Source organism: Ictidomys tridecemlineatus, chromosome 9 (genome assembly GCF_052094955.1).
Source record: "Ictidomys tridecemlineatus isolate mIctTri1 chromosome 9, mIctTri1.hap1, whole genome shotgun sequence".
Classification (NCBI taxonomy): domain Eukaryota; kingdom Metazoa; phylum Chordata; class Mammalia; order Rodentia; family Sciuridae; genus Ictidomys; species Ictidomys tridecemlineatus.
This window is the reverse complement of record NC_135485.1, coordinates 50,410,800-50,437,411: the sequence shown is the minus strand read 5'-3', so window position 1 is coordinate 50,437,411 and position 26,612 is coordinate 50,410,800. Positions and strand designations below refer to the sequence as shown.

At 35.8% G+C, this 26,612-nt stretch overlaps 1 protein-coding gene and 1 long non-coding RNA gene across 13 annotated transcripts in view; one reads left to right on the top strand and one right to left on the bottom strand.

Moving 5' to 3' along the window:
• Positions 1-5,322: 5,322 nt before the first annotated feature.
• Positions 5,323-11,052, bottom strand: LOC144366695 (uncharacterized). Its single transcript, XR_013425797.1, has 2 exons — positions 10,957-11,052; positions 5,323-6,933 (listed from the first exon to the last, which is right to left on the bottom strand). It is a non-coding gene; the product is annotated as an uncharacterized LOC144366695 (long non-coding RNA).
• A 15-nt stretch (positions 11,053-11,067) lies between these two features.
• Uba6 (ubiquitin like modifier activating enzyme 6) overlaps positions 11,068-26,612 on the top strand; it is a 127,639-nt gene continuing 112,094 nt past the window's right edge. For 11 of the 12 annotated variants that reach the window (XR_013425796.1, XR_013425793.1, XR_013425792.1 and 8 more), the window contains exons 1-2: positions 11,068-11,225; positions 13,500-13,562. Coding sequence is in view for 6 of the 12 variants with exons in the window: in XM_078021349.1 (XP_077877475.1) it covers positions 11,155-11,225; positions 13,500-13,562 (134 nt within the window). In the remaining 6 variants the exon portion in view is untranslated. Of the gene's footprint in view, positions 11,226-11,497; positions 11,669-13,499; positions 13,563-26,612 lie in introns of those variants that run through there. The other variant, XM_021730659.3, reaches the window with a different exon arrangement.

The following is a 26,612-nucleotide window of genomic DNA, read 5'->3' as shown; positions in this document are numbered from 1 at the left end:
TATTGCAACAACTTAAACACATTATCAACCAGATTGTATCCTATATCACTTTTTCTCTCAGATTTTATGTCTTAAATGTCCACATATCAGAATTCTATACAAACTTGTTCTCCACTCCCTATCCACCTTTTTCTGCATGTGTGTGTATATGTGTGTGCACACACACATAGATACATGTAAACTTGGATATAAACTATAAACTGGGATATTACACATATGTTTATAAGTGTGTGTGTGTGTGTGTCTGTGTGTGTGTGTGTGTGTGTGTGTGTATCCCAGTTTTCTCTGCTTGGAAAACCTACCACAAACATTTTCTGTAGCACAAATGACTAATGCTTGCCCACAGTTAGTCAATTAAGATATGAAATGTAACCATTGCAATGATAATTGTATGGTTCTCTGTCCATTGTATCACATAATACGGTTTTCACAAATATGAAGGCAGCACTCATCATTAAGATGAGGCTATAGATCAGTGCTTCCCTGACTTCAAGGTTGGCCTCCATTACCAGCCTTGCATGGCCAGTTCCAGTAGAGACTGCCAAAGTAAGGGAGATGTGGATTCACTGAAAACACTATCATCATAGCTGAGAGCTGGGCTAGCCTAGACCAGCTTGTCATACCAAGAGTGCCTTTGTGCATTGTACAGATAGGTGAGGAGATGGAGGAAGAGGAGTGTTCTAAAATAAAGATAAAGGTTATGAGACAGTCAATGTAGATTTAAGAGGATTGGAAAAAGGAGAGAAATATCCATTGTCCGTTCCTTTTGGTTTATCATATCTACCTGACTTCAACTCAAATCACCAGTATCAGGTTGTACCTGTATATTTTTTTTCTATTTTTAGCCATGAAAGTGAGGCATTTAGATACAGGTGTGTGTGTGTGTGTGTGTGTGTGTGTGTGTGTGTGTGTGTGTGTGTGCGCGCGCGCGCACGCACATGCAGAGAGAGAGATGACATCTCCACTCTAGCTTTACCTTGAATATGCTTCTTTCATACTGACTATAGTGTAGCCACATTAGCCTAGAAGAGTTCAAATAAAAATCAGATATACGTACAAACTTAAAAAGTATATACTTTGAAGTATTCACAAATGATTGAAATTAAAGCAAGATAAGTTAGTGAGTGAACATGATGAGGGGTGGTCAGAGAAAGATCCCCTAAGAAAATGATATTTGAGCAGTAGCTTGCATTCTGTGAAGGAACAGAGCATACATAGGTATGATAGACAAACACCCTAGTATGGGAGTGGTACAAGTTAACTACCTCTTATTCAAAATGTTTGGAACTAGAAGTATTTTTAATTTTTTCAGATTTTGGGATATTCACATATTTATAATGAAATATCTTAGGGATGGGACCCAAGTCCAAACATGAAATTCATTTGTTTTATATATCTTACAAAAATAGCCTGATGGTTGGGTTGGGGTTGTGGCTCAGTGGTAGAGCACTTGCCTAGCATGTGTGAAACACTAGGTTTGATTCTCAGCACCACATATAAATAAATAAAATAAAGATCCATTGACAACTAAATAATATTTTTAAAAAACAATAGCCTGATGGCAATTTTATACAATATTTTTAGTGTGTTGTGTTTTGACTGCAACCTATCACATGAGTTTAGGTATGGAATTTTCTACTTGTAGTATCATATCTGTGCTCAAAAAGTTTTGAATTTCCAGCATTTCAGATTTTGGATTTTCAGATTTGGGGCAGTCAACTTGTAGATGTAAAACTCTTCAGAAGGATAAAAATTTCACATTTTCTGTATCATCTTCCCTCCTCTTGGTTAATACTAATTACTCCCTCCCGTAAAAAGACAAAGCATTCTGTTTATTGCACATTTATGAACAACAAATATGTTAGTCCAGTGCATGCAAAAATGAAAATCTGTCAAATGGAAAACAAAACTGAGAGGAGCCCCAGGTACCACTAGACATGTGTCAAGGCAGAATCCAGAGTAGAAAATCACAGATCAGAGCCAGGCAGAATGAAATAACAAATACACCAAGCAACAGAAACCAAAAGACTAAATCAACAATCAGTGAAGACCAGAATTCAATAAAGAAAAGCTGACTAAAGATAAGGTTAGAGTTAATTCAAATTATGAGAGAAAGAGGGTTACAGCAGTACAACTTGTGATCCTAGAAAAGCAGGATATATGTCATCAGAGAACTTGTTAAATATACAATGTGTCAGGCCCCATCCACTGAAGCAGAAATACCAGTGTGATGCCCAGCAAAGGTGTGTAAACAAGTAGACCAGGTGATCTTGATGTCTGATGAAATCTAATACCCAGTGGGCTAAAGAATCTGGCTATCACTGGGCTGGGGTTGTGGCTCAGTGGTAGAATGCTCACATAGCATGTATGAGGCCCTAGGTTCGATCCTCAGCACTACATAAAGATAAATAAAGGTATTGTGTTCATTTACAACTAAAAAAAAAAATTTTAAAAAGAATATGGCTATCAAATCAATGAGGGAGGGCAATAAGATGAGAAGGAAGATGATCTGTACATTATTTCAGTCAAGGGAAAAAAAGATATAAAATAAACTAGAATGAGTTTAGATGGCAACTGGTTTAATGGTGAAGTGACCATGATTAGGATCCAAATCTCTGGAATAGATTCTGAATATTCTCTTTCATAAAGGGGCTGAGGTGCTTATACTCCCTGGGCAAAGCAGATCTCAATACAATTATAGCATATTGCTTAGAAGGCCATCTGTTTATCTTTTTTTCTTTTAAACTCAGGAGCTTAACCACTGAGCCATATCCCTAGCCCTATTTTGTATTGTATTTAGAGACAGGGTCTCACTGAGTTGCTTAAGGTCTTGCTAAGTTGCTGAAGCTAGCTTTGAACTCATGATCCTCCTGCTTCAGTATTTCAAGCCACTAGGATTTCAGGTGTGCACCACCATCTCTGGCTTTTCATCTGCTTTATATCTATGTTAGTGGAAGGTTAAACTTAGGAGCATAGTCACTGTTGCTTAAGTAGTTAAACAATAAAGTGTCTAGGAAATTATATTTCAATTACTAGTTCATGATGTTTTTTTATTGTGCTATATAATTTTTCAAACTATTTCTGGAAAATGTGATATGCATACTGTCGGTCTGTTTAGGCTGCTAAAGCAATCTACCATAGTTATAAAAAACAGAAATTCATTTCTTACAGTTTCTGGAGGCTAGAAATTCCAAGATCAAGGTGCTGGCAGATTTGATGTCTAGTGAAGATGCTCTTTCTGGTTCCTAGATAGCCATGTTCTTGCTGCATCCTCATGTGGCCCAAGGAAAGAGGGAGATCTCTGACCTCTTATTTCCCAAAAGCCCCACCTTCAAATACCATCACAAGGGGGATTAGGTTTTAACATGTGAATTTTGTGGTACAAAAACATACTCTATAGCATACATATTGTAATTCACAAAGAATATAAGTAATTATTCATATTTTAATAGGGTTATTTTCTTTACAAAGGAATTACCTCTAGGTTTTTCTAAAAAGTTTCCAACCAGTTCAAAAGTGACTACAAAAATACTGAGCAAAGAAGCTTGTCTTAAATTTCAGGAGGTTGGTTTCTTTCCAAATGTGTTCATGGAGTCCTGATCTTAGGGCTCAGTATTTCCTATTCTTTTTGACAGTCATGAAGCAGGGATTCTAACTGTTAAGATCTAGTCATAACACTAAAAAAACACCAGTTGAAATAATACTGAATTTGAGTCCTCTCTGCCTACAATAATATAAATTTATTCAAGCCTTTTAACTTCCTTGGGTTATGCTTTGTAAAACAAAGAGGCTTTACATTTAGATGACTGTTAAGCATCTTTTCTGAGCTAATATCCAATAATTTAAATGTACAAAGTGAAAGAAGTACAATTAAATATACTATGTAATTATAAAATATAATAAAGATGTTGTTGGCTATCTTTACAAGTTGTAACATAAACCATCAGATTTATAGAAATTCAACTTGCATATAAGTTTTCACTTATATAGTGATTAAAATGGGTTGATTCTAAATGTATTATAGTACCCTGTATTAGACTCTGGAGCAGGAAAAAAAGAAAAGTAAAATTAATGGAGAAAAAAACTAGTTATATCCCAGTAAAGTGTATAGTTGATAGTAATATACCAATGGTAAGGTCTAAGATTTTTAAAATGCACCAGGATAATAAGATAAGATGTTATCATTAAGGAAAGTTGAGTGAAGGGTATACAACAATTCTCTACACTGTCTTCTGTAAATGCAATATTATTCCAAATAAATATTTCAAATGAAACTATTGTTAAGCCTTTGAAATATAAACATGCATTCACAGGATCACAGAAATAAAGAAAAGGACTGTCAGATCAAAGTGGAGAAAGAAGGAGTGCAAGGAAAATCACAGACATCAAGCAGCTTTATTTATTTATTTATTTATTTTTAATACACAACAGCAGTGGAAAGCATTATGATTCTTATTACACATATAGAGCACAATCTTTCATATCTCTGTATATAAAGTATGTTCACGCCAATTTATGCCTTTATGCATACACTTTGTTTTTTGCATTATAATTCTTAATACACATATATACCACAATTTTTGTATCTGTTTGTATATAAAATATGTTGACACCTAATTCAAATCTTCATACATGTACTTTGTATAATGATGTCCATCACATTCCATCATCCTTGTTAATCCCCTGCCCCCTCCGTTTCCCTCCCACCTCTCTTCCCCATCTAGAATTCATCTATTCTCCCATGCTCTCCCTCCCCTCCCTACCCCACTATAAGTCAAACTCCTTATATCAGAGAAAACATTTGGCATTTGTTTTTTTGGGATTGGCTAACTTCACTTAGAATTATCTTCTCCGATGCCATCCATTTACCTGCAAATGCCATGATTTTGTTCTTTTTGAATTCTGAGTAAAATTCAATTGTGTATATATGGCACATTTTTTTTAGTCCACTCATCCACTGAAGAACATCTAGTTTGGCTCCATAGTTTATTGTGAATTGTACTGCTATAAACATTGATGTAGCTGTGTCCCTGTAGTATGCTGTTTTTAAGTCCTTTGGGTATTGTCCAAGGAGAGGGATAGCTGGGTCAAATGGTGGTTCCATTCCCAGATTTCCAAGGAATCACTACAGTGCTTTCCAAATTGGCTGCACCAATTTGCAGTCCCACCAGCAATGTATGAGTTTCCCTTTTTCCCCACATCCTCACCAACACTGATTGTTTGTCTTCATAATAGCTGCCATTCTGACTGAGATGAAATCTTAGAGTGGTTTTGATTTGCATTTCTCTGATTGCTAGAGATGATGAGCATTTTTTTCATATATTTGTTGATTGATTGAATATCTTCTGAGAAGTGTCTGTTCAGGTCCTTGGCCCATTTGTTGATTTGATTATTTGTTTTTTGTTTGTTTGTTTTTTTGGTTTTTTTGGTGTTTAGCATTTTGAATTCTTTATATACCCTAGAGATTAGTGCTCTATCTGATGTGTGTAGGGTAAAAATTTTCCCCAGGATGTAGGCTCTCTATTCGCCTCACAGATTGTTTCTTAAACTTTTTAGTTTGATTCCATCCCATTTATTGATTCTTGGTTTTAATTCTTACACTATAGGAGTCTTATTAAAGAATTCGGGGCCTAATCCCACATGATGAAGATTAAGGCCTACTAATCTTCTATTTTTCTTCTATTAGACACAGAGTCTCTAGTTTAATTCTTAGGTTCTTGATCCATTTTGAGTTAAGTTTTGTGCATGGTGAGAGATAGGGGCTTAATTTCATTTTGTGGCATATGGATTTCCAGTTTCCCCAGCACTATTTGTTGAAGAGGCTATCTTTTCTCCAGTGCATGTTTCTGGCAACTTTGTCTAATATAATTTTAATTTTGTCCTCTATTCTATACCATTGGTCTACCAGCCTGTTTGGGTGCCAATACCATGCTGTTTTTATTACTATTGCTCCATAGTATAGTTTAAGGTATGGTATAGTGATGCCACCTGCTTAACTCTTCCTGCTTAGGATTGCTTTAGCTATTCTGGGCCTCTTATTTTTCCAGATGAATTTCATGATTGCTTTTTCTATTTCTATGAGGAATGCCATTGGGATTTTGATTGGAATTGCATTAAATCTGTATAGTTCTTTTGATAGTATGGTTATTTTGATAATATTAATTCTGTCTATCCAAGAAAAAGGTAGATCTTTCCATCTTCTAAAGTCTTCTTTGATTTCTCTCTTTAAGGTTCTGTAGCTTTCATTGTATAGATCTTTCACCTCTTTTGTTAATTCCCAAGTAACTTATTTTTTTGAGGATATTGTGAATGGGGTGGTTTTCCTCATTTCCTTCTCAGAGGATTTGTCACTGATATGTAGAAATGCCTTTGATTTATGGGTGTTGATTTTATGTCCTGCTTCTGAATTCAGCTATATTTTTTAACAACACAAATGCAAGAGGCAGGAGAGCTCTCTGAAATTAGAAAACTTTTCCTGATTCCCATGAAAATGTAAAAATGGGCTTGGACTAAGAAAATAAAATGTGCTTTGCCATTCATCAAGTATCCATAACAGACATAGACAAAGTCAGATACTAAGTTAACAAAAATAAAGGTTCCTGTCAAGAACATGTTTTAAAGTGTTGCAAAGCCCTCCATTTGAGTTATTGTTGATTTTTCACCCACAGAGAACCCTTTTCTCTAAAAAAAATCATAAATTGTCAAAAATTTTACTGTTTGAACTTCTATCATTAAGATAAACATCTCATTCTTAGCTAGAAAATCTAAATCACCTGGACACAGACAAACAGCCTGTATTTCCAAACAAGTTGCAGAACCTCAAAAAGGTGTTTGTTTCTGGTGCCATAGTACAGGGCTGTAATCCCAGCAACTCAGGAGGCTGAGGCAGGGGGTTCCCAAATTTGAGGTCAGGCTGGACAACTCAGGGAGATCCTGTAGCAAAATAAAAAATGAAAAGGGGGGCTGGGGTAGTGGCTCAGAGGTAGAACGCTTGCCTAGCGCATGTGAGGAACTGGGTTTGATCCTCAGTGCCACATATAAATAAATAAATAATTAAATAAATACAGGTATTGTGTCCAACTACAACTAAAAACATATATATTGGGCTGGGGATGTGGCTCAAGTGGCAACGTGATCTCCTGGCATGTGTGGGGCACTGGGTTCGAGCCTCAGCACCACATAAAATAAAATAAAATATGTTGTGTCCACCAAAAACTGAAAAATAAATATTAAAAAATTTTCTCTCTTTAAAAATTATACACACACACACACACACACATATATGAAATTAAAAGGGCTGGGTCTGTACCTCAGTGGTAGAGGTTCAATCCCCAGTACGAACCCCCAACACATAAAAAACAAAAAAAAGATGTTTGTGGACACATTCTATTTCTATTTTAACTGAACTGTTTCCAAGAATACAGAGTCTTGTGTCCGTGTTACAGTTCAGATCTAAAATGGACTGCTTTACATAGAGTCTTTTGGACCTACCAAAATGCTATTTCATTTTAATATCTTAAAATCCACACTTTTCCAAATTCCTTCAAAATCTAACTTTTCCTTTGTTTCGTGTAGCATCCCATGATTCCTTAGGAATGTGCACTCTCTTCTTGCCATGTACCCGACTTTCTCAAAATAGAATTTATTCCTGGAAGATTTAGGCTTGTTGAACTAAAATCTTTATACTAAAAATTCAAGAATACTAATTCCACATAAAAAGTGAAGCAATAACAACAAAGAGCATCAGTACAAATCTAGTGCAAAGCTACATGGAAAAAGATAATGAGGAGCATAATATCATTATCACAGACAATGTAAATATGCCTGAAAGAAATGCCACAAAATCGAACTAAATTATAAGTTACTCTTTGGAAACTGGCTAAATGACATTAAGAATATGGTACAACACATAAAAGAACATGATTCAGAATTAGAAAAACTTGGAAATATGATGACAATGCAGGAAAATTAGTAAGCAAAAATATGGTAGGTGAAATACAAAAGCTAATAAACACAATAGATTTACCATGAAGAGCTTGATGCAATCCCCATGCCAATATTTGTCAACTTCTTTTGGTTGCTATAAATTCATTTTGTAATAATCATTCAAGAGAGGTTCATTAAAATGACAATATAATGAGATGCTGATATCATATCAAATGAGGATAAACATTTGCACTCTTGAACGTAAGAGTTGGTTTTACTAGATACAAAATCCTTGATTTAAAGTTTTTTCCCTTCAATATTCTAAATATGTTATCTTTCTTCTGGCATAAAACTTCACTGTCAAACAGTCTGGTGATATTATAATTATTTTCCCATTAGGTTCCTGTTATATTGTTATGTTTCAAATAATTTTTACCATATTTCATCAAATCTAAGATGCTTTCTGCTATAGTTTGGGCCCATGTGTTAAAAGCTTTGTCCCTAGCCCCATATGTTATTGGGAGGTAGCAGAATCTTTAAGTTGTGGGGCCTAATTGAAGAAAGTTAGTCACAGAAGGCCTGAGTTTTAAGGGGATACTGGGATCCTGGATCCTTCTTCTCTCTTTGATTCTCAGCTGCCATGAGATGACCAGGGCTCTTCTACCACATTCCCACTGTGACACTGTGCTGATAAGGACCCAAAGCAACAATGCCAAGTGACCAGGTATTGAAGCCTCTGTAACTTTACTCCATTTAAGTTGATTATCTCAGGCAATCGTTACAACAATGGAAAACTGACTAATAAAGTATACCGTTATATTCCATAATGATACATGAGAAAATATATACATTTCGGTTTCAGGAATGTTACAGTGTGAAGAAATATGGCTCCTATATAAAGTACAATAAACTCTATTTCTGGGAAATTGCATGGAAATGAAAGGAGACCCTCATTGTTATACAAAATTACATATAATAGGTTGTGAGGGGAAAGGGAAAATAAAAACAAGGGAGAGAATTAAATTACAGCAGATGGGGTAGAGAGAGAGGATGGGAGGGGAGGGGAGGGGGATAGTAGAGGATAAGAAAGGTAGCAGAATACAACAGTTACTAATATGGCATTATGTAAAAATGTGGATGTGTAACCGATGTGATTCTGCAATCTGTATTTGGGGTAAAAATGGGAGTTCATAACCCACTTGAATCTAATGTATGAAATACGAGATGTCAAGAGCTTTGTAATGTTTTGAACAACCAATAAAAAAATAAAAAAATAAACTCTGTTTCTATTGCTGCATAACAAACTACCATAAACGTAGTAACTAAAAAAAAAAAACTACAAATCTATTAGCTTACAGTTGTATACCTCAGAATACAGTCATAGCATCAGTAGGGTCTCTATTCAGAGTCTTATAGACTCTGAACAGTCTATCAGGGTATCATCTGACTACATTATGATCTGAAGTTTCAGAGTCTTCTTCAATCACATGCAACTTGTTAACAAATTTAGTTTCTTCTGTTGTAGACCAAGACTCCCATTTCCTTTCTTGGCTATTAGCTAGAGGTCACACTCAGCTCCTATTGGCCATAATACATGGCCCCTTTCTTCCCTCTCCAAATCCAACAATAGAAAATCTTTCTCACATTGAATCTCCCTCATACTGTGAATCTTTCTCTAGGAAAAAAAATAAGTCCTTTTGAAAGGGAGAGGGGCAATACAAAACAAATATAAAATTTTATAATAATATAAGATTATAAAATGCTAAACCCTCTGTTTAAATTCTCTTCTGCTAGATCTTCACATGGCTCACATTATCTAGGATTTGGCTCAAATGACATTCTCTCAAGAAGTCATCCATTACTACTCTATTTAAAATTGTCTCCTCCACACCTCCTCCAAGTCTTTTTCAATATCTTTATCCGTTATTGTCTTTAACATACTTACCACTTTCTATAATTATGTTTGCATTTATTTTCTATTTTTGGCTTCCCATAGTGATACTGATGAAATTAGGGTGTACTATTTCCTGTTCACCCATCTACTCACTAGGCCCTAACATTTAATAGGCATTGAGTAAATATTCAGGGAGAAAAGAAATAGAAAAGGGAAATTGGAATGGGGAAACCAGGGAAACTGACGTATCTGTGGGGATGGTTTAGCCAAAAATATTTATACTTGCTAACTTTATAATAAGGAGAATGACAGGATAAACCTAGTGTTAGAGCAGAACCTTAAAAGAATAGGACATAAACCAAATTCATTTTAATGGTTATGTGGAAAAAGTCCACAACTGAATTGAGAAACCTGTCTCATAAGTGAGTATCCATGATGCCAAATAAGAACATGAGGTTTCCTAGTTTTTCAGGTATGCAATTTTGAAAACAGAATTGAGAGGTCCAAAGGATAAAACGGTTTTATCTTTCCCCTTATTTTCATGAGAAGAAATTCTAATTAAGTAAAACTATTATACATTACATAAAATTATGTAATATACAAAGTATATGCCCATTTTAAAAATCCTGCAGACTTTTCAATTATGTGATTGTGTCCAACTGTTTTCCAAAAAAGAATAAAATGGAAGTCAATGGAAAGATATTTAAATGAGCAATCTTTACTAAAACATGTGTTCTGGTAATCTGACATGGATTAGCTCTACGACCTTGTCCAAGCCACAAAAATCAAGAAGTTCTTTTCCTTCACCCATAAAATAAAGGGGGAAAACTTCATAGCTCTAAAAGCCACCTGATTCTATTAAATATATGACAGCGCCTCTCATGCAGGCCAAAATTATTCAAATGGAAACCCCAAATCTGGAGCTATCACCAGCTTTTTTTTTTTTTTTAATAAAACAAAGGAGTTTCCTCTACTTGCTATAAAACCAAGGATTTGCAAAGCAGTCTCCAAATTTCGCGGGTCGCTAGAGTCCTGTAAATGTGGCTTCTACAGCCAGAGTGACAGGTAACTTCAGTGTCTTAGTTACGTTTGCGTGAGACAGGTCCGGGCTCGGTAACGCCGGCCACTTCACTCACCTGCAGCAAAGACCGCCCTACGGCCACACCCAAACCGGAAGCCAGGACGTCCCTGGGGTTGACGGGAAAACGCCGCCGGACTCCCAGCTTCTCCGGGCCCGCCCCCTCTGATGACATCATTGCACGCCCCTTGACCCCCCGCGGCCCCGCCCCCTAGCCTCCCTCCCATAGCCGGCGGCTGTGGCGTTTTGGCGGATTATGGAGGGATCGGATCTGGTGACCGCGCCTCGCGGGGAAGAGGCTTCCTGCTCTTCCTGGGGAACCAGCAGGTGAGAAGATGATGTGGCTGCGGGGCTGCAGGACCCGGACTCTAGCACTCTACTTCCCTTCGGGCGGGCAGGGAGCGCGCGGGAGGCCCCGGGCCCGGCCGAGCCGAGCCTTTCCTGGGAGGCCAGGGGAGCGTGCGGGGTGGGTGTGGCAGCGCGCGCTTGGGCCTCTGCAGCCCACGACTTTTCCTAAGGCGAAAGTCCTCGTCCCGCCTCTTTCTGGGCTTTTTCAGTTCCGGTGAGGGTCCAGCATCCTGCTTCCTCCTGGTTAACTGACGTGATGAGCTCTGACCAGAGCTAGTCTGGCCTAAGTCTCTCACTGTGAGCTTCTCTGCCAGGTGCCAATCACCTTTCTCTTCGTTTTATGTTAAATGAAAGCTAAGAGCGCCACGGTGCATTATCCTCCAGTGGAATCATCCTTTGAAAACTATTGCCAGAGCGAACAAGTAAGGATGAATCAGTAGCAGTCAGGGCACCCTGAAGCCTCTGTTGACTATGGTGAAAAGGGGTTGGGGAAAGCCAGGGACAAAATATACTAGATACCTATTCATATATCCCAGTTGGTTAATCTTGTTCTCCTTTGCATCGTTTCCGCCCCTGCAGAATTAAGGCGGGAGATGACCCTGCCTAGGCCCTTACCAAGATTTTAGTTAGTAGTTCCTCTTTCATGAAGCATGTATCCTGCCCTTTGTCATAATACAACTTATCAAATATAGAAATGATGGATGTATTAATTTTAGGTAGTATGACATTGTTTATATACCTGTAGCGTTTCCATTACTTTCAGACTGAAGGATATTTTAAATACCATGGTATTGTCTGCCCTTTTCAGGTCAAATTAACTTGAGAGATAATAGGTAATAAAAACAAAGCTGCCCCTTAAGGTGAAATATTTTTTATTGTCTTACAAATCTTAGTATTTTAAAAGATATTATTAAAACGTTCAGTAAGGCAGAACTTTCTAAAAAGTAAGTGCCAGTTGTAAACATAAGAATCAGGCTGGTTAGAATATAGTTCTTATTTTTACTAAGCAAGTTTACTCACTAAAATAATTGTGTCCCATGCAAGGAAGAGGAACATGCAAGTGTAGTAGCTATAATAGGAAACTGTATAATGAAAATGTTTATTTGTATATTCTATTAGAATGCCAAAACAGTATATTGTGTGTGTACATTGTTATTATTAGGTGATCTCTTAGAATGCAGCTATCTTCTGGTTTGCTTTCATGAGAGCAGTCAGGAGTTTTGTAATAGTTATCCATTTAATTAACTAGAAGCTGATATCATTTGATGATGCTAATCAGTGTTGGTAAGTAATTGATAACATTTTAATCACATGTGTTTACAAACCCCTTGGCTTATTTATCAATGTCAGGCTTTAAAAATAAGACTCAAATTTCCTGGTATCACATTATTTTCAGAACCCTATAATTGATAATAGTTTGCTTCCCAGATCCATGTTTGGATTGCACTTTTGCCAAGATGTTACTAATCTCAGCTTTCACTATAGCTCAGGCTTCAATACCCCAGGCTGGGTAATTGTCTACAAGCCATTTCTGCTTCCCATGTTTCCTACAGATATGATTTTGCTTTGTGTACTGTGCTGTGGAAAAATTGGGACACACTACTGTACATAATATATCACTGAAGTATATATATTTTGTCACTCTAATAAGTTTTTTAGTTTTTCTTTTTAATTTTTAAAATTCATTCAACAGATGTTTCTTAACTGCTTCCTTTATGCGTATCATGAGAGGCAGGGGGTATTGAATTCTGTTTGGGTTCCTAATGTTTGGGATACCAGTTAAATATCAGAATATAGTTGTTTTGGCAGGTGTATGAAATCTGTAGGACAGAAAAAATCATACATAAAGAAATAGGTTATTATGTTATATGCATATGTTATAGCATATGGTTAATTCTTTGGGAATAAATGAGTTTATTTAGGAAGAGTGTGCTTATAGAAAAGGTTCGAGGGACAAAATTGTTAAAAATATAGATCCATGAGAATAAATGAGCAATAACAAAATACCTCAGAATAAAACAATCATGGGCTGTACAATTTAGTACACAAAAGATAAAGCAAGTAATTAATAAATTTTAATTTTAATACATTTTAAAAATCAATGATAGGTAATGATATATTTGGTATCTAAAACTCTTCAGTAAATCATGAGTCTGATGCCATGTATAACTGAGTATTGCATTCTAAATTGTGAGTATTTAATAACCATATCATACTTAAAGATTTAGTGTTTTTGTTATTTTTTCCCCTCAGTGCAAGTAAAAATTTGCCCATCATGTCAACAGAATCTGTGGAAATTGATGATGCATTATACAGGTAAGAGCCTCTTGGAAACTTAATTTCCCCATTGTCCTCAAGTAACAAAATAGTATATTTGAAAATGTCATTAGGCTTGGGCAGAATTTTATATGTATATCCTAAGAGTTCCTATAAGGTTAAAATTAGGGTTTCTGTGTGTGTTTGACTTTGTACTATATGTAATCTGAAAGCTTTAATAAAATTTAAATATCAGTTTCTTTAGATTTGAGTGATAGAACTAAGGGATTTTGCTATCCAATACAAAATATACCTATATGGTCTTTGTATAAAAGTTATTAGATTTCCTTTATGTAGTCATAAAAATACACTTTATGTACATAGAATTTGGAAAGATGGGTTCATTGTGTATTTTGAATTACTCTTTATATGTGTTTATTTTTATTTGGGATGCAGAGTCAGTTGTGAGCACTTTTTTGGGAGTTAATATATACCACTTGAGATGTTGATTCCAAATTCTGTTTTGTACAATACTCTCAGATAAAAAGATTGGACAGGTGTTCTGTAAATGGTCTCCTGATCACAAAAATGAAGATACCTTAAATTTAGACTCTTGGTCTGTAATTATATTTTTAGTGTCTTTTTAGTCATTTTTCTTCTTGGAATAGCAATTAGCAACTCCCTAACATCATATTGACTAAATTTATTTTTTCTTTTTTATGTCCTTCCAACCTTGTAAAGCTGATGTAAGAAACACAATATACAGTAGACAGTGACTACATTTTTGTTCATAAAGCTATGTAAATAAGTAGGTTGTAGTTTGCTTGACTGAAAATTGTAGAGCATAGCATTTCAGCTCTTATTAAGGTAAGCCATTTTCTTTTACCTGACAAACATTATCTTTGGGTGTAATTGCTTGCACTTTGGATGCATGTCTTGTTGAAAACATCTTCCAGTTGTTTCCTAATGTGCTTTTTAAAATTTCAGTCTTTCTTAAAAGAAATTGTTATAGTAAATGCAGGAATCAATTTAAAATGATAAAACTAGAGGTTTGTGTGGGAACTACTATCCTACTCAGTGCTGAGTTACTGCTTATAAGTTATCTTATTAGAAATGCAAAAAATGAATTATATTATAAAGACCATATGTGAGATTTTCATCAAGAAACAACCTTTATTTTCTCAGATTTAGAAAATTAACCTTTGGGTTGGGGATATAGTTCAGTTGGTTGAGTGTTCACTTCGCATATACAAGGGTCTGGATTTAATCCCCAGCACCCTCCTCCCCCCACCCCCCAAAAATCAACCTTTCATTTTTAGTGACAGTTCTGGAGATTTTTATTATTAGTGACTGAACTAAAAGTTTGGAAATTGGTTGGGTTTTGTTTGTTTGTTTTGTTAATACATATTTATTGCTTAGTGAGAACGAGTATTAGACTTAGGACTTTGGACAGTGATTTATCTTAGAGATCACATTACCATCTGTTATATGGTATATATGTCCAAAATGGACATGACTAAAAGGACACTAAGAATATAATTACAAATTAGGAATCCAAACTTAAGGTGCCTGGTCTGGGGATATAGCTCACTTGGTAGAGTACTTGCCTTGCCTGCACAAGTCCCTGGGTTCAGTCCCCAGCACCACACACACACACACAAAAACCAAAACACCAACCTACCAAACTTTAGGTGTATTCTGAAACATTTTATAATCAGGAGATAATCTGTAATATAATTTTCATATGAGAAATATAAAGTATTGTAATATCTTTGTGCAACCAACACATTACTCCTATTTGTGGTGATGCTATTATAAACAAACTTCTAGCACTGACAGTTGTATAAAAGCATAGCACATACAATTAAAAGCAGCACATAATATCAATAATGATAATGAGCATCTATGTTCTGGTATATGTGTTTATTATACTTTTTTGGTGTTAATATTTTAGAGTGCATTCATTCTACTTATTAAAAAAAAGTTTACTGCATACAGTATTCTGTGTTACACCAACCACCTCATAATCTTTCATCAGATTTCTTTGACCCCCGAGTCATTTAAAAGTGTGTTGCTTGATTCCCAGATACTACTGAGGATTTTTTCCAGATACTGTAATATTGATGATTTCTAATTTTTCAAATTTTTTAAATTGACGAATACCACATATATTTTGATATGTGCCACATGATGTTTTATTATTATGTACGTTTTACAATGACTAAATGAAGCTAAATTAACATTTTATCATGTATTTTGCCCTTTTTTGTAGCAAAAACACTTTTTTTTAAGAGAGAGAGAGAATTTTTTAATATTTTTTAGTTTTCGGTGGACATAACATCTTTATTTTTTATTTATTTTTTTATGTGGTGCAGAGGATCGAACCCAGCGCCCTGCACATGCCAGGCAAGCTCACTACGGCTTGAGCCACATCCCCAGCCCCAATAAAAACACTTTTAAAAATATATTCATTTTTATTCAGCTTATTCACTGCTGTGACTAAAGATCTGATCAGAACAATTTTAGGGGAGGAAAAGCCTATTGGGGGCTCATGGTTTCAGAAGTTTTCATTCATAGAAAGCCAGCTCCATTCCTTGGGGCGCAAAGTGAGGCAGAAGAATGTGGCAGAGTAAAGCAGCTCACATGGTGATCAGAAAACTCTTTGGTTCCAGATATCCACATGTAAAACATATTTCATAGCCTGTCTCCAGTATCCACTCATTTAATCCCATCAGGGATCAACTCACTGATTAGGTTAAGCCTATAGCCCAGTCATTTCTCTTCCAAACCTTGCATTGTCTCACACATGAGCTTTTGGGGGACAACTTACATCCAAATCATAACACTACTCTCTCAGCAGTTTTCAAGAATATAATTCTGTCCTTAGTAACTTAGTTAGCACGAGATTCTAATTCAGTAGACGTAATTTGTATGGCTTGGATTTTCTTTTAAAATTTTTTTTTCAGAATATGGTTTGTCTTGACCAATGTTCTAAATACATTTGAAAAAAAATCTGTTCTGTTCTTTATTGGATTTTTCTATCAATGTATAGTCAAATTGAATGATAGTATTGTTCTTACGTTCTGCATGCTTATTCAGTTTATGTCTACTTTCTATATGAGAGGGATGTTGACTGTTATAGTGTTTTCATGGGTTTCTTACTTCATTTCTATCAGTTGTGATCAGGGCATAAATAGAATTGTTATGCCCTCTAGGTGTATTCATCCTTTTACTTGTAAGCTATTTGTGTCTTTACATTAGACTCTTTATAAATAGCATTTTATTAAGCTTTTTTCTTTTTCTTTCTTTTTTTCATACTTGTAGTTTATTTTTTTTTTTGCTGTATCTAATTTTTTTATTTTTTTTATTGGTTGTTCACAACATTACAAAGCTCTTGACATATCATATTTCATACATTAGATTGAAGTGGGTTATGAACTCCCAATTTTACCCCAAATGCAGATTGCAGAATCACGTCGGTTATACATCCACAATTTTACATAATGCCCAATTAGTAATTGTTGTATTCTGCTACCTTTCCTATCCCCTACTATCCCCCCTCCCCTCCCCTCCCTTCTTCTCTCTCTACCCCATCTACTGTAATTCATTACTCTCCTTGTTTATTTTCCCATTCCCCTCACAACCTCTTATATGTAATTTTGTATAGCAATGAGGGTCTCCCTTCATTTCCATGCAATTTCCCTTTTCTCTCCCTTTCCCTCCCATCTCATGACTCTGTTAAATGTTAGTCTTTTCTTCCTGCTCTTCCTCCTTGCTCTGTTCATAGTTGCTCTCATTATATCAAAGAAGACATTTGGTATTTGTTTTTTAGGGATTGGCTAGCTTCACTAAGCATAATCTGCTCTAGTGCCATCCATTTCCCTGCAAATTCTATGATTTTGTCATTTTTTATTGCTGCATAGTACTCCATTGTGTATAGATGCCACATTTTTTTTATCCATTCATCTATTGAAGGGCATCTGGGTTGGTTCCACAGTCTAGCTATTGTGAATTGTGCTGCTATGAACATCGATATGGCAGCATCCCTGTAGCATGCTCTTTTAAGGTCTTCAGGGAATAGTCCGAGAAGGACAATAGCAGGGTCAAATGGTGGTTCCATTCCCAGCTTTCCCAGGAATCTCCAAACTGCTTTCCAAATTGGCCGCACCAATTTGCAGTCCCACCAGCAATGTACAAGAGTACCCTTTTCTCCACATCCTCGCCAGCACTTGTTGTTGTTTGACTTCATAGTGGCTGCCAATCTTACTGGAGTGAGATGGTATCTTAGGGTGGTTTTGATTTGCATTTCTCTGACTGCTAGAGATGGTGAGCATTTTTTCATGTACTTGTTGATTGATTGTATGTCCTCCTCTGAGAAGTGTCTGTTCAGATCCTTGGCCCATTTGTTGATTGGGTTATTTGTTATCTTATTGTCTAATTTTTTGAGTTCTTTGTATACTCTGGATATTAGGGCTCTATCTGAAGTGTGAGGAGTAAAAATTTGTTCCCAGGATGTAGGCTCCCTATTTACCTCTCTTATTGTTTCTCTTGCTGAGAAAAAACTTTTTAGTTTGAGTAAGTCCCATTTGTTGATTCTTGTTATTAACTCTTGTGCTATGGGTGTCCTATTAAGGAATTTGGAGCCCAACCCCACAATATGTAGATCGGAGCCAACTTTTTCTTCTATCAGACGCAGAGTCTCTGATTTGATATCAAGCTCCTTGATCCATTTAGAGTTAACTTTTGTGCATGGCAAGAGGAAGGGATTCAGTTTCATTTTTTTGCATATGGATTTCCAGTTTTCCCAACACCATTTGTTGAAGATGCTATCCTTCCTCCATTGCATGCTTTTAGCCCCTTTATCAAATATAAGATAGTTGTAACTTTGTGGATTAGTCTCTGTGTCCTCTATTCTATACCATTGGTCCACCCGCCTGTTTTGGTACCAGTACCATGCTGTTTTTGTCACTATTGCTCTGTCATACTTGTAGTTTATTTTTTAGCAAATAAATAAAAACAAATATTGTACATTTAAAATTATACAGTGTGTCATTTTGGTACAAATATAGTATACTACTTAAATCAGGTTTAATATAGTTTATTGATGATGAAAATATTCAAAATCTTTTCTACTAGTTTTTAAAAATATATTGTACATGGTTGTTTTCCATAGTCATCCTACTGTACAATAACACATCAGAACTTCTTGCTCCTATCTAACAGTAATTCAGTACCCTTTGATCGACCATTTCCCATCTCCTTTCCTACTACTCATAACTACCATTTCTGCTGTGAGCTTTTTCAGACTCTACACGAGTGAAATTATACAGTACTTATTTTTTCTGTATTCTATATTTCACTTATCCTAATAATCTTCAATTCTGTCAATGTTGCTGCAAATGACAGGTTTTTATTTCATTTTATGGCTGAATATTATTCTATGGTATTTATCCATGTGATGGACACTTTGATTGTTTCCATTTTGGGGCCATTATGAATAGTGCTGTAGTAAATATGCGTGTGTAAGTGTCTCTTTGATGTACTTATTTTATTTCTTTGAGATATATACCCAGTAGTGGAATGGCTGAGTTTCTCTAATGAATTGTTTGAGAAACTCTCACACTATCTTCCCTAGTGACTCTACTCATAAATGTTCTCACAAACAGTGTGCAAGAGTTCCTTTAGTTCACATTCTTACCTACTCTTAGTCTTTTTGTTAGTAGCTATCTTATTGAGATAAGGTAATAATCTCATTTTTTTTTTGCTATGTGCTAGGCTCTGTGATTTATGCTTTTATTTTTTTTCATTGTGATTTTGATTTGTGCCTTCCTGTGGTTAGTGAGCTGTCAAATGCTGTTAAAATAAATAAATAAATAAAACTGAGAAAAACAACTTTAAGGAGGAAAGATTTATTTTGGCTCATGACATCTAGGTTCCAGTCCATAATCAACTGGCTCCATTATTTCTGAGCCAGTTGTGAGGCAGTGTATCATGGCAGAGCAAAACTCCTTACCATGAAAACAGAGCCAGTATACAAATATACCCTTAAAAGGCATACCTTTGTGTATCATGGCAGAGCAAAACTCCTCACCATGAAAACAGAGCCAGTATACAAAAATACTCTTAAAAGGCATACCTTTGGTGACCTACTTTCTCATACTAGGCCTCCCAAAGTTTTTAGCACTTCCTAATAGCATCTTTAGCTGGGGACCAAGCTTTTAACATTGAGTTTTGGAGGGACATTAAAGATCAAAACTATAACATTTAAGCCCTAGCCATGAAGGCTCAGAGTCATATACAAAATGTGTTTCATCTCCAAGAGTCCTCATAGTCTTAACAGTTCCAGCATTATCCAAAAATCCAAGTCCAGAGTCTTCTCTGAGACTTGAAGGCAAACTCTTAGCTGTGATCCTTTATAAAACTCAAACAGCAAGTTATATATTTCCAACATATAATGGTGAGATGGATACGGGATGAACATTCATATTCCAAAAGGAAGGAATGAGGGCATAGAAAGGGGAAATGAGACCAAAGCAAGAGACCAAACTCATTAGGGCAAACATTAAATCCTATAGCTCCAATCTGGCATCTGGGGCACATTTTGGCATTATGTAAGCTCCAAACCACCAGGTTAGTTATATCCTGTTGTCTTGGAAGCTGCCATGACCAGGACTCTTATATTCTACATGCTTGCAAAACCAGCATTACACAACAATACCAGGGTCTGTCACCAGCTCAATTACTAGTCAGACCTATTTGGTCTACAACTACAGCAGCCTCTTGAATACCTGGACAGAAGAGCATGGCAAATTGAATTCTAGGGAAACAACATCTTAGGCAGCAGCCTTGGGGAAGGCAGGACATTCTTCTCACATATCAGACTTATATTTTTATACCTTTGAACCTGTGAAGACTGGGGTCTTACTGATTTCTAAGATGCCTACACCATAGCATCTTTCGTTTTGTCCTGGTTTAAAGTACTTGTCTTCTTTTTAAAGCCAATAGTCTCTTTAATAACCACACACTCATAAGCATGCTCTTATTCTGGCAAAATTGCAAGTTTTTCAAATCTTTATGCTCTGGTTTTTGCTCCTGATTCTCACTGTGAATCTTGTTTAAAGCAGGCAGCATTGCCCATGCCACAGCCAGTATGCTGTGTTGCCTTGAAATTTCCTCTGGCAAGTTAAGTAGTCCATCACCTTTAAACTCAGCTTCATAGAAAGTCTTAGGACACAAAGAAAATGTAGGTAAGTTCTTTGCCAGAAAGTAATATCAAAGCCTTGTAGTCCAGTTCCAAATGTTGTCCTCATTTCCATCTGAAACCTCAAGAGTGTGCCCTTTGCTGTTCTCATTCCTATCATCATTCTGGACTTCTGAGTTTATCCCAGAATCCAACCATTAAGTCCTTTTATAGCATCCTGAGCTTTGTCTAGCCTACTCCTCCAAAGTTTTCCAGATTCCTCCAAAAAACCAGTTTCAATGGCTTCTGAACCATATAGTTAGGTTTAGTCACAAAAATGACCCCACTTGTCAGTACCAGTTTTCAAGTTTAGCTATTATTGCTAGGGCAAAATACTTGAGAAAATTTAAGGGAGGAAAGATTTATTTCATCTCATGGTTTCAGAGGTTTAGTTTACTATTTCTTGGAGCCTTTGTTTTTTGGCCTGTGGTGACACAGAACATCCTATCCTGGTAGAGAGGGCATGGTAGAGCAGAGCTGCTCACTTCATAGCAGCCAGGAAACAGAAAGTAAGCCAAGATCCATATACTCATCAGTGGCATGTCACTATTAACCTGCTTCTTTCAACTCCACCTCCCAGGGTTTCCACATGTCACAATAACACCATCAGCTGGGAACCAAGCTTTCAACACACAAGCTTTTGTGGAACTTTTAAGATCCAAACCATAACAGTGATGAAGTACGTTTTTTTCTTAGACCTCTTAGCCATTTGTATGTCTTTTGAGAAATGACTGGATCTGTTACATATTTTTAATTGGTTTACTTTATTTTTTATATTGAATTTTTTAAGTTCTCTATATCTTGTTAACTCCTTGTCAGATATATAATTTGCAGATATTTTCTGTTTTCTTTTGCTGTGGAGAAACTATTCACTTTTACTTTGTTTCCATTTAAGGTATTGCCCTATTAATATTCTAAAGCATTTCCCCAATAGTTTCATCTAGTATTGTGATAAATTCACATGTAAAATTTAAGTCTTTAATCCATTTTGAGTTGATATTTATAACTGGTGGGGAAATGGGTTCTAGTTTCATTCTTCTGCATATGGATACCCATTTTTTTTAGCACCATATATTGTCAAGATTGTTCCTTATCCAGTGCTTATTCTTAGTACCTTTGTTAAAAATCAACCATAGACACATGGTTTTATTTTAGGGTTCTTTGTTCTGCTCCTTTGGTCTATCTCTATTTTTATGACAATAACATGCTGTTTTGATTATTACTGTTTTATATTTTGGTTTGAATTCAAGTATATAATGCCTTTGAATTCAAGTAGTGTAAAAACTTTGTTATTTTTTTATCATTTTCTTCAAGATTGCTTTGATTACTTGGGATTTTTGTGTTTCCATACAAATTTTAGGATTTTTTTTTTTAAGAATATTATTGGCACTGCCACATCAATGATCATAGCAGCACAATTCACAATAGCTAGACTTTGGAATCAACTTAGATGCCCTTCAATAGATGAATGGATTAAAAAACTGTGGCATTTATACACAATGGAGTATTACGCAGCACTAAAAAACGACAAAATCATGGATTTTGCAGGGAAATGGATAGCATTAGAGCAGATAATGCTAAGTGAAGCTAGCCAATCCTTAAAAAACAAATGCCAAATGTCTTCTTTGAGATAAAGAGAGCAACTAAGATCAGAACAGGGAAGAAGAGCATGAGGAAAAGATTAACATTAAACAGAGATGAGTGGGGTGGGAGAAAGGGAGAGAGAAGGGAAACTGTATGGAAATGGAAGGAGACCCTCATTGTTACACAAAATTACATATAAAAGTTTGTGAGGGGAAAGGGGGAAAAAAAAAACAAGGGAGAGAATTCAACAACAGCAGATGGGGTAGAGAGGGAAAATGAGAGGGAAGGGGAGGGGGGATAGTAGGGGATAGGAAAGGTAGCAGAATACAACAGTCATTAATATGGTATTATGTAAAAATGTGGATGTGTAGCCGATGTGATTCTGCAACTTGTATTTGGAGTAAAAATGGGAGTCATAACCCACTTGAATCAAATGTATGGAAGATGATATGTCATGAGCTTTGTAATGTTTTGAACAACCAATAAAAAAAAAAGAATATCATTGGCATTTTGATAGAGATTGCATTGAATCTGTAGATCATTTTTGGTATTCTGGCCATTTTGACAGTATGGTTCTTCCAGTCTGTGAATGTGGGATGTTTTTCCCTTGGTGGGGTGTCTTTGTCCTCTTCAATTTCTTCCATCAGTGTTTTATAGGTTTTATTATGGAGTTTTTTTTTTAATCTTTTGTTGAATTTATTCCTATATATTATTTATTCTATAGCCATTGTAAATGGATTTGCTTTCTTGATTTCTTCAGAGATTTGCTAATGGTCTGTGGCAATATTTCTGATTATGTGTTACAGCTTTGCTAAGTTTGTTTATTAGTTCTAATAGTTTTTTGTGGGAGTCTTTGCAGTTTTCTATATATAAGATCATGTCATTAGCAATCAGGGACAGTTTGGGTTCACATTGTGTCTTTCTGTTATCTGATGGCTCTAGGTAGGACTTCTCATACTATGTTGGCTAAAAGTTTTGAAAGAGTATATTATCATCTTGTGGCTTTTTATTTTCATTTGCTCTGACAATCTTTATTTGCATTGTTTATAGGATATATGTTTAACAGTCAGTCACTAAGTATCCATGGGGATTGATTCCATGATACCCTACCCCTGTGGGTACCAAAGTCTACATACAGATGCTCCAATCCCTTGTAAAATGGCTTAGTTATTTGCATAAAACCTACACATATCCTTTGGTATACTATAAATCTTCTCTATGTAACTTATAGTGTAAATGCTGTGCATATAATTGTTATACGTCATTTTTGTGGAGTGATGACAAGGGAAAAGGTCTGTATGTGTTCAGGCCAACCACTTTTTTCTGTAAATATTTTCAGTACACAATTGGCTGAATCATTAGAGACATAATCCATGAAACATTAATGCCATTTTTAATTTGTTTTCTATTGACTAGTCCCATCTTTGTTACTGTTTGTTTTAGTTAGCTTTTATGTTACTGTGTCCAAAATATCCTGCAAGCTAGGCACTGTGGCACAAGCTTGTAATCTCAGCAGTTTAGGAGGCTGAGGCAGGAGGATCGCGAGTTCAAAGCCAGCCTCAGCAAAAGCGAGGTGCTAAGCAACTCAGTAAGAACCTGTCTCTAAATAAAATACTAAAAAAATAAAATAGGGCTGGGGATGTAGCTCAGTGGTCAAGTGCCACAGAATTCAACCCTGATACCCTTTCCACCAAAAATATTCAACAAGAACAACTTAAGAGGACAGAAAGTTTATTTAAAATAGAATGCAGTATCTCAGAGTTATCAGTCAATGCTATTGCTCTGTGACTAAGATAAGGGAGTATGTCATGGAAGAAGGGCTTAGGAGAGGTTTGCTGCTTAGTTTATGAAATGCTGAGGAAACAGAGAGAGTGGAAGAGACCTCAAAAGAACAACCCTTCCAGGGCATGCTTCCAATGACCCACCTCCTCCTACCATGCCCCACCTGCCTACAGTTATCTTCTAGTCAGTCTGTTCATACTAGGATAAACTGATTAGGTTACAGGTCTCACAGTTTAGTCATTTTACCTTCCAATATTCCTGTACTAACAGGGGCTTTGGGGAGATACCTCATATCCAAACCATAACATTCTATCCTTCCCCTTAAAAGCTCGTGTCCATCTCATAATGAAAAACGCATTAAGTCCTAATCTTTAAGAGTCCCATAGTCTTACACAGTTTCAGCATTCCCCAGTCCAAGTCCAAAGTCTCCTCTGAGACTCAAGGCAAACTCTTCGCTTGGAACCCCTTTAAAAATCAAAAGCAAGTTATATATATTATCTCCAATATACAGTAGCACAGAGTAAGCGTTCCCATTCCAAAAGAGAGGAAGTAGGGCACAGAAAGAAGGGATGGGGCCAAAACAATGCAAAAACCCAGCTTGGCAAACAGATCCTATAACTGCATACAACATCTAAGACACATGACTATGATAATTATTTTCAAAGTACTTTTACAGCCCTGCCCCTTTGGCCTTTCCAGTTGTAGCACACACCGGTGGACTGATTTAGCCTGGTCCTCTCCAAAACCCTTTCAATATATTTATCATTTCCAATATTCTCCATGCTTTTGTATAAATTCATATTACCATCTGATATCATTTTCTTTGTGCCTGAATGTCTTCCTTTAACCTTTCTTATATTGACAATTGGCCGTCTGTAAATTCTTTAAACTTTTATTTTTTTAATACATATTTTTGCTGGGTATAGACTACTAAGTCAACAGTGTTTCATTTTTGGTATTTAAAAATAAGTGTCATAGTCTTCTGATTTGCACTGCTTCCTGGAAGAAAATCATTTGACATTTTACCCTTTCCCATACATAATATCCTTAATTTTCTCTAGACACTTAATTTTTCTCTTCATTCCTGATTTTATAATGTACCTTGGCATAGTTTGCTTTACATTTCTGAGTTTGGAGTATGTTTACATTGTGGTCTTTGAGTTTATAATATTCCTGGAAAATTTTTAGCCATTAGTTACTCATATTTTCTTTTTCTTCCCTCCCCCCCACCCCAGTTTCTTTCAGGAACTCTAATTTCACTTATATTAGGCACGTCTCATAGCTTACTAATGAGCTATGGGCTTATTTGTGTATTTTGTTTTGTTTTTCCATTTTTTTAAAAAAAAATCCCTGTGTTTTATTTTGGGCAGTTTTGGTTTCTGTACCTTCAAGTTCTCTTTGCAGTATTAAATCTATTGTTAATTGCATCCAGTGTATTTTTCTTCTTCACATTTTATAGTTTTAATCCCTAGAAGGTCTGTTTATGTTTTTCTTTATGTTCTTGAGCATATGGATCAAATTTATAATTGTTCTAATGTCTTTGTCTTCTAGTTTTGTCATTTATGTAATTTCTTTGTGTGTTCTTACTGATTTATATCTCTGTTCATGATAGGTTGTGTTTTCCTGCTTTTTTGCATACCTGGTAGTTTTTTAAATAGATTCCAAGGGGCTGGGGTTATAACTCAGTAATAATGTGCTTGCCTAGTACATGTGAGGCACTGGGTTTGAGCCTCACCACCACATAAAAATGAAAGAGAGAGAGAGAGAGAGAGAGAGAGAGAGAGAGAGAGAAAGAAATTGTGTTTATCTACAACTAAAAATATTTTTTAAAATAAATATATGCTAGGCATGTTGGAATTTACCTTTTTTGATGCTAGATAATTTTGGATTTGTTTAAATATTCTTGAGCTTTGTTCAGGGTCAGTTAAGTTACTTGGAACCAGTTTGTTGTTGTTGTTGTTTCAAAGTTTGCTTTTAAAGTTTGGAAGAGACATTTGGGGCTAATTCCCACCCGACATTGATATAATATTCTTCTGAATACTCCATCCAGTGCCCTTTGTGTTCTGAAATTTTGTGCATGGCTAGAGAGGACCACAAACTTTTTCAGGTTGTACTTGCACTTGCCCTTTTAGGTGGTTTTCCCCTCAACTTCAGGTTGTTTCTCCCATGCTTGTTAATCTATACTCAGCTGAAGATCAACACCAAAAGTAGAAGACAGGAAATAATTAAAATCAGACCTCAAATCAATGAAATTAAAACAAAAGAAACAATTGGGAAAATTAACAATACAAAAAGTTGGTTCTTTGAAAAAAATATAAACCTTTAACCATGCTAACGAAGAGAGGAAAGAGAAGACTCAAATTACTAAAATCCGTGATGAAAAAGGAAATATCACAATGTACATTATAGAAATATAGAAGATAATTAAAAATTATTTTGAAAATTTGTACTCCAATAAAATAGAAAATATCAAAAGACGTTGACAAATTTCTAGTTTCATGATT